A 12,681-nucleotide genomic window follows, 5' to 3' on the forward strand; every position below is an offset into this window, starting at 1 on the left:
GCTGTTCCAATACCAACTCATTTGGATAGGCTGCAGAGTTTTGCTTTGGAACATAGGAGGCTGAAGTGGGACCAAAACAAGAAGGCATAGATTGAAGGTGAGAAGAGAAAGATTTAAAAGGGATCTAGGTAGCACCTTCTTCACACAGAGGGTGGTGGGCAAATGGAGTGAGTGGCAGAGGAAGTAATAGAGGCAGGGACAATTATAAGATATTTAAACAGAGATGCGGAATGGAAATATGAAGAGGAATATGGACTGAACGCAAACAAATTAGATGAACTTGGTTAGCCTTTTTCCGAGCTGCAGAATTCTATGTCTCTATGACCATGTAGAAAACATGTCAATGTGTTGATGAAATCTAATTCACTGCCGCCTCTCTTGGTTTCTTTAATATGTCCAAATTGTCAAACTGCTTGTCTTATATCCAGTAACAGATGAACAGTAATTACTTTCCTCCACACAGAAAACTGAAACCGTAATCATAATCTCTGTTCCCTAGCTACCAGCTCTGACAACTGATAGTTGCGTACCTGATCTGTTTACATCCTTGAAGCCATATTTGTCTTGGAGATGAGCTGCCAACCATGTTTCCATGCCATTGTTAATCTAGCCTATTTCTCCCTTCATAACTTCATTTGACACCTTCTCTGATTTAGCACAACCACTGAAACCTTTTTTTTCCATGCCTTTGGCATCATCCATCATCTGCTATTCTGTGAACATCCAAAACTCTGCTGCTTTTGTCTTAATTTTCATGAACTTCTGTTTATATATCATTCCTGTATTATAAGGCTACCCCATATAGCAAGTGCTTGACTGTAGCTCTCAAATTCCTTTAAGGTTTCAGTCCTCCCACTCTCTTCAAGCCCCTCCACTCCCACAATGTTCTCAATCCTCTGCTAATTTTGGCTTCTTGATCATCGTTGACTTTAATTATTTTTTGGCAATGTTTTTAGCCAGAGCAGTTTTGTTTTCTTATTGCACTACTGACCCTAGTTAAGTATGGGTTGACTTGCATGGACAGCAAGCAAAACTATATACTATCTCAGCAAATGTGACAAAACAATTTCATTCAATTTTTCATGTACCTGGACCACTATTTCCAGTGTCCAACAAGAATCTGTCCTTGGGCCTCTCTGCCTGATAATATAGTATGACAGGGCCAACTACTGTTTGATATTGCTTCTGCTTAAGACACTAGTAATTGCTCACTGATTGAGTGAGCCGTCTTTAGACAGCAATCCTGGCAAACCAAGTTAATGGAGAGGAGGGAGACTCCAGTGATCCTCTCAGCCACTCTTGTGGTCCTGTGGATTGGCCTTCAATCTGATGCCCGACAGCAACTACGCCACACTGTGATGCAGCCTGCCATCATACCCTCGATAGAGCTCCTATGGAAAGCTGACAGAATGGTGGCTGGTAGCTTGCCTGCTTCAGTCTTCTCAGGAAGTGCTGTCAGTGTTGTACCTTCCTGACAAGGGAAGGAAATGTTTTGTGTCCAGGATAGGTCACATCTTAAGTCGACTTCAAGGAACTTCATTACTCTCTCTACGACTGAGCTATTTAATGTATAGCAGAGGGTGGTCATCCTGGATGAAGTCCACAACTTCCACAATCATCTCCTTCGACTTGATTACATTGAGACTCAGGTTGTTATTCCCACGCCATTTCACAAGATTTTCCATCTCTTCTAGGGTGGACTTCATGTGTTCCAGGAACACAGACTAAAATATGTTGCAGGAAAGATCATATTATGTGATTTTGTGAGTTTCTGAATGATTGCTAGTGACCTGAAATTTCCCTTTCTTTCATGTATCTTCCATTTTGGTAAAAAAGTATCATGCCCCTCCTCCCATCCAGATCAGGTGAAATTACAATGCAGGTACTTGTTAATGGCAATCTCTTTGCTGGTACTCAACATCCAGGTTTATCTCTCCCTAAGGAGCCAAATTTGATCAAATCATTTGCTCCATTTTCCATATTGTTATATGCCTGAAGGAGGGTCATAATTAGGTGGATGAGGGGCTAATCCTGGTTTTATTGAGTTTCCTATGTAGCGATATACAATTGTGCACAGAACACAGGAAACAATACACAATAGAGCAGAAGCCACATGAGGGAATTTGCATAAAGATCTTTCTTCTGGAAACCCCCTTCACAGCAGACTGTGGAGTTCATGGAGGAAGTTATGTTGAGAGTAGCTTAGGGTGAGTTGATATGGTAAAAAGAGAGGACTGAAAGGGAAAAAATCATTCTGGGAGTGAGAGGATAGAAGGCAGATGATCATGAAGAAGGTTGAAAGAAGGAATCAGACTGGGACAAGGATAAGGGAGGAGATAATTAGGGTAACACTGTGGTGCAGTTATAATAGAGCCATTGCCTCACAGTGCTAGAGACCCAGGTACAATCCTGACCAGTGGATGCTGACCTTGTGAAGGTTGCATGTTCCCTTTGACTGTGGGTTTCTAATTGTCTTCCACAACCCAAACACACATAGTTGGCAAATATCCCTGATGCATAAATGAATTATAGAATTTGGGGATGGGGAAGTGTAATGACAATAGGGGGAGAAAAGAAAATGAGATTAATGCAAATTTAGTGTAAAATGAAGGCTGAAGGGTGGTGCAGAAGGGCCTATTTCCATGCTGTTCTCTCTGGGATTTCATGAGAAATTTAGGAAGCTGAAGATGAGGCAAACAGGTACAATGGGAAAGATCACAAAGGAAGTGAACGTGTAAAAAAATCCCACCTGGAAAAAAAATAGAGAACTTAGATGATGGCACAGGTAAGGCTTATTCACATCTAAATAATATTGTAGCAGACCTAAATATTTTCTTCAGTGAGTAAGGCTGTTCCATTCACTCACATTGTCCAGATAGAATATTCCTGTGCTCTGTTATCAAAACAAATGTTTGATATTACTGTTAAACAGGAATGTTTGGAGATACTGCGATTGTAGCACAATGCACAAAAGTGCTGGAGACAGTCAGCAGGTAACACAGCACCTATGGGAAGTTAAGGCTGAGCCCTTCGTCAAGGTATGAGGAAAAAGCAAGCTGGTAGCTGATGTTACTGTATTTGCCGATTTGCCTCTGTGCAGATCTATTGATTTGTATGGGAATTCAAACAAAAGTCCAGAAGTGCACACAAAGCACCCAAAATATTTTCTCATTTATTATGTTTAATTTACTATTTTGCAAATGAGATAAATTATGAATAATTCCCATGGCTTGTCATGTTGGGTTATTGAGACACAATCATTTTATAGGTTTTCTTTTCAACCTGGATTAATATTTTCAATGAAAGACTATTTTAATTAGGTCATACATACGACACCCTTCCGAAATATAAGATGGGTTCTAAGGTAGCTGTCACAAGGGATTCCAAATTCTGAGGTGCACTCGGCATTGACTATTCTATCAGCTGTGAGTACTTATACCGTGTTGCCGTGAAGGTTGATAGGAAGGCATATGCTATGCTGGCCTTCAGTAGTCATGAGGTAATGTAGCGGTTCCAAACTAAATTGGGTTATACCACACGTCAAATATTCTGTTCAGTTCTGGTTGCCTCAATACAAGAAGGATATGGAAACTTTGGTGAGGGTGCAGAGAAGATTTACCAGGATATTGCCTGGATTAGGAAATGTGGCTTATGAGGCAAGGGCTTTTGTCTTTGGAGCAAAGAAGAATGAGAGGTGAATAAATAAAAGTCTACAAGATTATGAGAGACATAGATAGGGTGGACAGCCAGTACCTTTTTCCCAGGTGACGGTAGCAAGTACCAGAGGACATCTGTATAAGGTGAAGGGAGGAAATTTTAGGGGAGACATGAGGGATAATTCTTTTGTACACAGTGAGTAGGGGTGCTTTGAATGCATTGCCGGGGTGGTGGTGGAAGGTTTAGATTGTTGAGTACTTTTCTATAGTAACATTGTGGGTCAAAGGGTCTGTACTGTGCTGTACCATAGAATCATAGAACATTGTGCTGAATCTTTTTTTTTTGCCTAGTCCCACTGACCTGGACCCAGTCCACAGCCCTCCATATCTCTCCCATCCATGTACCTGTCCAAATTCCTCTTAAATGTTAAAATTGAGCCTGCTTTTACTACTTCAGCTGGAAGCTCATTGCAGACTCCCACCACTCTCTGTGTGAAGACGTTCCCCCTCATGTCCCCCAATAAACCTTTTCCCTTACACACTTAACCCATAATCCTCCAGTTTGTATCTCACCTTCCCTCAATGGAAAAAGCCTATCTACATTTACTCTGTCTAACCTTCCTCATAATCTTAAATACATCTATCAAATCTCCCCTCGTTCTTCTACACTCCAGGGAATAAAGTCCTAACCTGTTTAACCTTCCCCGAAACTCGGTTCCTGAAGTCTGTCAACATCCTAGTAAATCGTTGCTGCACTCTTTCTATCTTATTGATAACTTTCCTGTAGTTAGGTGACCAAACCTACACACAATACTCCAAATTTGGCCTCACTGATATCTTATACAACCTTACCATAACATCCTAACTCCTAAACTCAATACTTTGAATAATGAAGGCCATAATGCCAAAATCTCTCTTAACAACCCTAATCACCTGTGATGCCACTTTCAGGGAATTATATATCTGTATTTTCAGATCCCTCTGTTCTACTGCACTCCTGCCATTTACTGTGTATGTCCTTTCTTGATTTTTCCTTCTAAAATGCAAAACCTCACACTTATCTGTATTCAATTCCATCTGCTATTTTTCAGCCCATTTTTCCAGCTGGTCCAGATCCCTCTGCAAGCTTTTAAAATCTTTTTCAGTGTCCACAACGCCTCCAATCTTAGTGTCATCTGCAAACTTGCTGATCCAATTTACCACATTATCATCCAGATCATTGATATAGATGACAACAACAATGGTTCCAGTAATGATCCCTGATGCACACTACTAATCATGGTATGAGAAGCAATAATCCATCACAAATCTCTGGCTTCTCCCATCTAGTCATTGTCGAATCCAATTCACCACTTCACCATAAATACCTAGAGTCTGAAACTTCCTAACATCCCATGCGGGATCTTGTCAAAGACCTAACTAAAGTCCATGTAGACAACATCTACAGCCTTTTCTTTGTCATCTTTTCTGGTAACCTCCTCAAAATATTCTACAAGTTTGGTTGAACATGACCTACCATGGACAAAGCCATGTTGACTAGCCCTAACAGTCCATGGCTATCCAAATAATTGTACATCTGATCTCTTAGAACACCTTCCTATAATTTACCTACTAATGACATCAAGCTCACCGGCCTATAACTTCCAGGTTTACTTTTGGAGCCTTTTTTAAACAACAGAACAACGTGCGCTAACCTCCAATCCTCTGGCACCACACTCGTGGCTGAGGACATTTTGAATATTTCTGCCAGAGCCCCTGCAATTTCTACACTAGCCTCCCTCAAGATCCAAGGGAATATCTTGTCAGACCCTGGGGATTTATCCACCGTTATTTGATTTAAGACAACAAACATTTCCTCTTCTTTAATCTGTATAGTACAGGAACATACAAACTCTGTACTCTCCGAATTTTAAGATCCTCCACTTACCTTGCACATCCTTTCCCGAAAACAATTTATCCCAATCCATGCATTCCAGATCCCTTCTCATTTCCTCAAAATTGTCTTTTCTCCAATTTAAAATCTCAACCTGAGGCTTAGACCTATCCTTCTCCATAATTAACTTTTTAAAAAGTATTTTATTTACAAATTTTAAACAATAATAATTATATTACATTCAATTCAAAAGTTATTTTAAAAGTTATACACGTAGTATATAAAACTCTATAATTAACTTGAAACTAACGGCAATAACTGGACCCAAAATGTTCCCCTAGACATACCTTTGTCACCTGTCCTGTCTCGTTCCCTAATAGGAGATCCAGTATTGCACTCTCTTTAGATGGTACCTCTATATTTTGATTTAGAAAACCTTCCTGAACATATTTGACAAACTCTAAGCCATCCAGTCCTTATACAGGTACTCCCCGGCTTTAGACCGATGTGACTTGCGTTCATCCGCACGTAAGTCCAAAGTTTTTTTTAAAATGGTGTACAGGAAACAGCCACCCTGCCGGGAGGCCAACGTCCCCACTCCTGCTGGGGGACCCACTTCCCTACTGCCGCTGGGAGTTCCAAGTTGCCTATACCTGTTATACCCCTCTCTCTTCTTCCAAACTATATCCACAATATCCCTCCAGCCAGTCCAGGAGGCTGACGTCCCCAATGCTGCCAGGAGCCGAGGTAGCACTGGCTAACTAGAAGCAGAGGCATCACCTCGCAAATGGTGTTCTGATTTGAAATGCCTGTGCAGATTGCCGTTGCTCTCCCTGTGTCCTCAATCTATCCCTCCCCAGCAACGGCAATCTGCACAGGTGTTCCAAATCACTTTTTTTTAATAAAACGGCATTGGATCCTTGACTTAAAATGAAAGAAAAATATAAAATTTATGTGATTATATTGAAAATCGAGCCTATCTAAGGAAAATCTGAGCTGGCTGGTGGCCAACCTCTCGTGAGAGTTGGCCTTAGTGGCTGCCATGTTGTATTTGACAAATTATTAAGGAATACAGGGCAATTCAGACATAGGTCCATTCCGAGATACAACCGGTCATACAGAACAGAACATGGACATATGTTGGGGAGTACCTGTACAGTATGAGAGTCCCAGACAATTTCAGGTTTATTGTCAGAGTGCATACATGACATCATACAACCCTGAGATACTTTTTTCCTGCAGTCACGGCAGAATTACAGTAATAGGTAATGCAAAAATAAACTGTACACAGTGTAAACATGTAAACAAATTAAAAAACTATAAACAGATAATGCAATACAGAGAGGGCAAAAAGAAAATCAATAAAGTGAGAGTCCTTAAATGAGTCTCTGATTGAGTTTGTTGTTGAGGATTCTGATGGTGGAGGGACAGCAGCTGTTCCTGAACCTGGTGGTGGGAGTCTTGTGGCACCTAGACCTCTTTCCTGATGGCAGCAGCAAGAACAGAGTGTGTGCTGGGTGATGTGGGTCTTTGATGATTGCTGCTGCCCTCCAATGACAGCATTCCCTTGAGATGTACTCAATAGTGGGGAGAGTTTTACCTGTGATGACCTGGGCTGTGTCCACTACCTTTTGCAGAGCTTTACACTCAGGGATATTGGCGTTCCTATACCAGACCATGATGCAGGCGATCTGCACATTTTTCACCATTCCTCTGTAGAAATTTGCCAGGGTTTCAGATATCATATCAAACCTCTGCAAACTCCTGAGGAAATAGAGGTGCTGACATTCTTTCTTCATGATGCCATCAATGTGTTGGGTCCAGGAAAAATCCTCTGAGATAGTGACTCCCCCCTCTCCATCTCTAATTCCCCCAATGATCATTGGATTGTAAACCTCTGGCTTTCCTTTCTTGAAGTCAACAGTCAGCTCCTTAGTTTTGGTGACATTGAGTGCAAGGTTGTTGTTGGTGCACCATTCAGCCAAGTTTTCTATCTCTCTCCTGTATGTTGACTCACCCCCTCTCTTTATACACCTAATATCGTGGATTCACTGGTAAATTTGTAGATGATGTTATTGTCGTACTGAGCTGCACATTTGTTGGTGTAAAGTGAGTAAAGCAGGAGGCTAAGAACACAACCCTGTGTTGCTCCAGCTCTGATGGAGATTGTAGAGATGTTCTTAAATGTGGAAAGTTAAAATCTCCTACTATCACAACCTCATGTTTCCTGCAGCTGTCTGCTATCTCTTTGCAGATTTGCTCCTCCAATTCTCGGTGAATATTGCGCAGTCTATTATGCAACCCCATGACTGTCGTCATACCTTTCCTGTTCCTCAGCTCCACCCATATAGTCTCAGTAGACGAGCCTTCCAGCTTGTCCTGCCTGAGCACATCTGTAATATATTCCCTGATGAGCAATGTCACTCCTCCCCCGTTCATCACCCCCCCCCCCCCCCACTTTCTATCGCATCTAAAGCAATGCAAGCCGGAACAGTAAGCTGCCAGTCCTGCTCCTCCTGCAACCAAGTTTCATAATGGTCAGAATGTCATAATTCCACATGCCAATCCATACTCTAAGGTTGTCTGCCTTTCCTTACAATACTCCTAGCATTGAAATAGATGCACCAGAGAACATTTCCACCACGTACAACTCGATGACTTCTAATGGTCCATGCAATTTTAACATCAGCTTTTCCCTCCTCTATCTGCACTGGCACTCTGGTTCCCCTCCCCCTGCAAATCTAGTTTAAATCCTCCAGAGCAGCACTAGCAAACCTTCCTGCAAGGATATTTGTCCCCTTCCAGTTCAGATACATCAGAATAGGTCTCACCTTCCTTGGAAGAGAGCCCAATGATCTAGAAACCTGAAGCCCTCCCTCCTACACCATGTATTTAGCCACGTACTAAGCTGCATTATCCTCTTATTTCTAACCTCACTAGCACATAGCACAGGTAGCATCCTGAGATCACTACCCTGAAGGTACTGTCCTTCACCTAGTGCCTAACTCCCTGAACTCTCCTTGCAGGATCTCCACACCCTTCCTACTCACATCATTGGTCCCTACATGGACCACAACATCTGGCTGCTCACCCTCCCCCCGAGAATGCCGTGAACTTGATCTGAGATATCTCGGACTCTGGCACCAGGGAGGCAACATACCATCTTGGATATTCCATCTCTTCCACAGAACCTCTTATTTGTCCTCCTAACTGTGGAATCTCCTATCACTACAGCTCGCCTCTTCTCCTCCCTTCCCTTCTTAGCCATAGGACCAGACTCTGTGCCAGAGACCTGATCTCCAGGGTGTAGATCATCCCTCCCAACAGTATCCAAAATGGTATACTTGTTGTTGAGGAGGACGGCCACAGGGGTTCCCTGCATTACCTGCCTGTTCCCTTTCCCTTTCCTGACTGTCACCTATCTACCTTCCTCCTGCCTCCCAGGTGCGATAGTGTTCCTGTAACTCCTGTCTATCACCTCCTCGGCCTCTCGAATGATCTGGAGTTCATTCAACCAGTTCCTTAACTCAGCTTGTCAGGAGCTGCAGCTGGATGCACTTCTCGCAGATGACGTCGTCAGGGATACTGCTGGCTTCCCTGATGACCTACATTATGCAAGAGGAGCATTCCCCTGCTGTAATATTCTTTGTCTAAGTGAAGAAGGACCTGAATCCACAGCCTTCTGATTCATGAGAACACTGTGGAACTCTGGGAAGCTGGAATTTCCCACACAAAGTCTGACTTTCCTCTGCCACACAATACAGTGAGTCTCATTTACCCCACCCATCAAGCACCTGAACAAGGTCTTCATCACTACCCACATACATACTAAATGTCTAATGTTGTCAAACAGCCCCCCCCTCCTCCACCCCGAGGCATCATTATAAACTCACCACCCCACCTCCACTATTCTTTTAAACTTTTTCTTTCAATTTACCAAAGATATTCCACCTATTAATATTAAATCAGTTGATTTACTTTTGATTTTAAACTGAGCAGCACTCCTCTAAAGGTTAATAAATAATTCATTAACAATTTTGACCAGGATACTGATGCCAGATACGAAGCAATGTAATTCAAATCAATTAGTGTGGGACTAAGAGCCTGCTCCTGGGCTGTAATGTTTTATGTAGTGTCGGGGGGAATGAAAGCCAGTGCAATACATTTAGTAAGAAAGCGGCTAACATAATCAGTACAAATCGGTTAAATTGGCAATGGTTGTAATACACTGGACTTGGTAAGAAATTCAGGTTTTTTTTTTACCCTCAGTTACTGTGGTGACACGACCACCGGACTGTCTGTGACTGCCTGAGCCTGTCTGCATTCCTACCTGCCTACTCCAGGGGGCGACCCACTGTACCAGCGGGGAGGTAACCTAGGAGGCTGGCTCCACCTGCCAATCACCAGTCCCATATAAAGGCTCACACCGGCCCTTGTGTAGGCAGTAGAGCGCATGGAGCCAGAAGGGATACTGAACCTTGTGTGCAAGTTTTAAGCTAATTAAAGCCCGTAGTACGGCCTTCATAGTTTGAGATTGCAATGCAGTGCATCACAATTATATAGAACAGTACAGCACAGGGACAGACCTGCCAGCCTATGTGACTGTGCCGAACATGATGTCAAAATCAAACCAAAATTCTGCTGATTGCACTTGATGGATTCGATTCTCTTAATTCAAGAAGACTTTTGAGGGCTCCTATTATATCTGTTTCCACCAGTATTTCTGACAGCCTGTTCCAGGCACCTGTGCAAAATATTTGCCCTGCACATCTCTCCCGCTCACCTTAAGTGCACGTCATCTATTGTGTGACATTTTGCCCTGGGGAAAAGATTCTAATTGCCGACCCTATTAATGGCTATCATGATTTTATAAATTTCTATCCTCTCAGTCTCTTATGCTCTCGAGTAAACAACCTGAGTTTGTCCAATCTTTCTTCATAACTCATACCCTCGAAACCAGGCAACATCTTGTAAAACTCTTCCATACCTCAACATCATTCCTATAATGGGGAGACCAGAAATGCGTATAGTATTCAAGTGCAGCCTAACCAAAATTTTATATAGTTGTAACATGGCCACCTTAATTTTATACTCAATGCCTCATCCAATAAAGCCCAGCCCACTATATGCCTTCTTTACCACCTGGCTGTTTGCATGGCCTATGGATCTGGACCCCCCCCCCCCAAATCCCTCTGCACTTCAAAGAGCCCTCTGTTAATTATATATATTCCCATTACACTTGGCACCCCAAAGTGAATCACTTCACACTTGACTGGATTTAACTTTATCTGCCACTTATCTGCCCATATCTGTAACTGATCTACATCCTACTGTATTCTTTGATAACTTTCTCCCCTGGCCATAACTTTACCAATCTTTGTATCATCTTCAAATTTACTAACCCAGCCACCTATCCAAGTCACTTCGATATAATCGCAAACACCAGGGTGCAAACATCGATTCCTGCGGCACTTAACTGGTCATAGGTCTCCAGCCTCAATAACAGCCTTCCACCACTACCCTTTGTCTCCTATGGCCCAGCCAATTCTGTGTACAAACTATTGACCCACCACGGATCGGACGTATCGATACCGTCTGAATCAGCATACCTTGTCAAATGTCTTACATCCACTATCTTTGTCCTCTCATCAAAAGGCTCAACCAGACTGGTAAAACATGACCTGACCATCTCAAAGCCATGTCCCTAATCTGGCCATGACGTTCCTAGCAGTGAATAAATCCTCTCCATAAGTATCCTTTTCAATAGTTTCCCTCTGACTGATGTGAGGTTTACTGGCCTGTAATTTCCTAGATTACTCTTTCTTATTAGTGAACTAAAAGTACCCGTATACTCACTGCATGTGTAGCACAGTTTGCCGCATGTTCAGACTCTGTTGGTTCATACCTCCGATTGGCGGGAACTCTGCTATTCATAAATCTGTAAAGGAAATAACATCTTGATCTATGAAAGGGCATCTCATTTGTCACGTTTGTGTCGTTTCTCCACCCTTTTCCTCAGATGACTGTTTTTCTCCAAACAAATTCAGCTGTTAATTGAATTGAGATGTACATTCTCCCGTTTATCCTGAATAATGCCAAGACTGAACATAAATTAGCTATCTCTAAAGCTCACCAATGCATTAATGCAATGCACAAGACAAAATTACAAGCTCCATGATCCAAATTTATTACTTGACACTTCCTATTGCCAGAGTGATCCAGCGAGATCTGAAATTGAAGTTTTGTTTGTCTTCTGCATGTAGTTCAGGGTCCATTTCATTTTATTGTGCGTAGTATATTCTTTGAAGTTAAAGGTCAAATACAAGCAAAAATATTATTTCTGACCAGTGAACCATGTTGTTGCAAAGTCCTGGACACATTTTTTACTTGAAATATTATGGATAAGTACCAATTAGCATTAGTGCAAGGTCTTGCACTGGAAAAAGAAAGATTTGCACTTTTTTCACATCTACAGGATGTAATAAACATTTAACAGCCAATTAATTATTGTGTTAATGTTCGTTAAAAAAAGATAGCATAAACAGCAAATTTCCTTGTTGTTGATCTAGGCCAGGAGCAGGCAACCCCAGCCTGGATCCAAATTTATCTGGCCCATAACCCAGTACAAAAGTCTTAGTGCATCTCAGCCAATCAATGGGGCTCCTACTATTTGGCAGGGGGATGAGCAATAGAATGGGCAGGCAGATGGCTGGGAAGGCAACGGGGGCTGTCCAAGCTTGGCTTAGGTGGCACTGGAGAAAATTGCCTTGGAAAACCATGGTGAGCCTGATGCGTACATCGTGATAGGGATTTTGCACTTCGTTTAGCACGAGTGGGCATGTTTCGAGATGGAGAAAGCACGATGGGAAGCAGAAATGCAAGTATGAAGAGGAAGGGGGGGTAGGAGGGAACATTAAAAATAAACTACACTGGTATATCCTGGCTTATTCTTTGCCTCACAGGGAATCAATTGCTGAGGTAAAGCAAGTTTAAAAAAATATTTTATTCAGAAGAAAAGCAGCAGTTTTTTTTACCTTCTGCTGCTGCGGAGGGTCGGTGGTGCACCACCATCTTGAATTTAAAGATGGCATCCTCTGATTATGTCATTAGCCAAGAGACCCCAAGCAAGAAGTAATTGAAATGACTATTTTG

General features: G+C 42.3%; 1 protein-coding gene across 2 annotated transcripts in view; it reads right to left on the reverse strand.

The window, feature by feature from the left end:
- The window catches only part of mmd2a (monocyte to macrophage differentiation-associated 2a), a 77,407-nt gene that overhangs the window by 28,786 nt on the left and 35,940 nt on the right, over positions 1-12,681 (reverse strand). For both annotated transcript variants that reach the window (XM_069904757.1, XM_069904756.1), the window contains exon 3: positions 11,386-11,467. In XM_069904757.1, the coding sequence (XP_069760858.1) occupies positions 11,386-11,463 (78 nt within the window). In that variant the 5' untranslated portion in view covers positions 11,464-11,467. The remainder of the gene's footprint in view (positions 1-11,385; positions 11,468-12,681) is intronic.

The sequence above is a fragment of the Narcine bancroftii genome, chromosome 12, assembly GCF_036971445.1.
Source record: "Narcine bancroftii isolate sNarBan1 chromosome 12, sNarBan1.hap1, whole genome shotgun sequence".
NCBI classification, from domain to species: Eukaryota; Metazoa; Chordata; class Chondrichthyes; order Torpediniformes; family Narcinidae; genus Narcine; species Narcine bancroftii.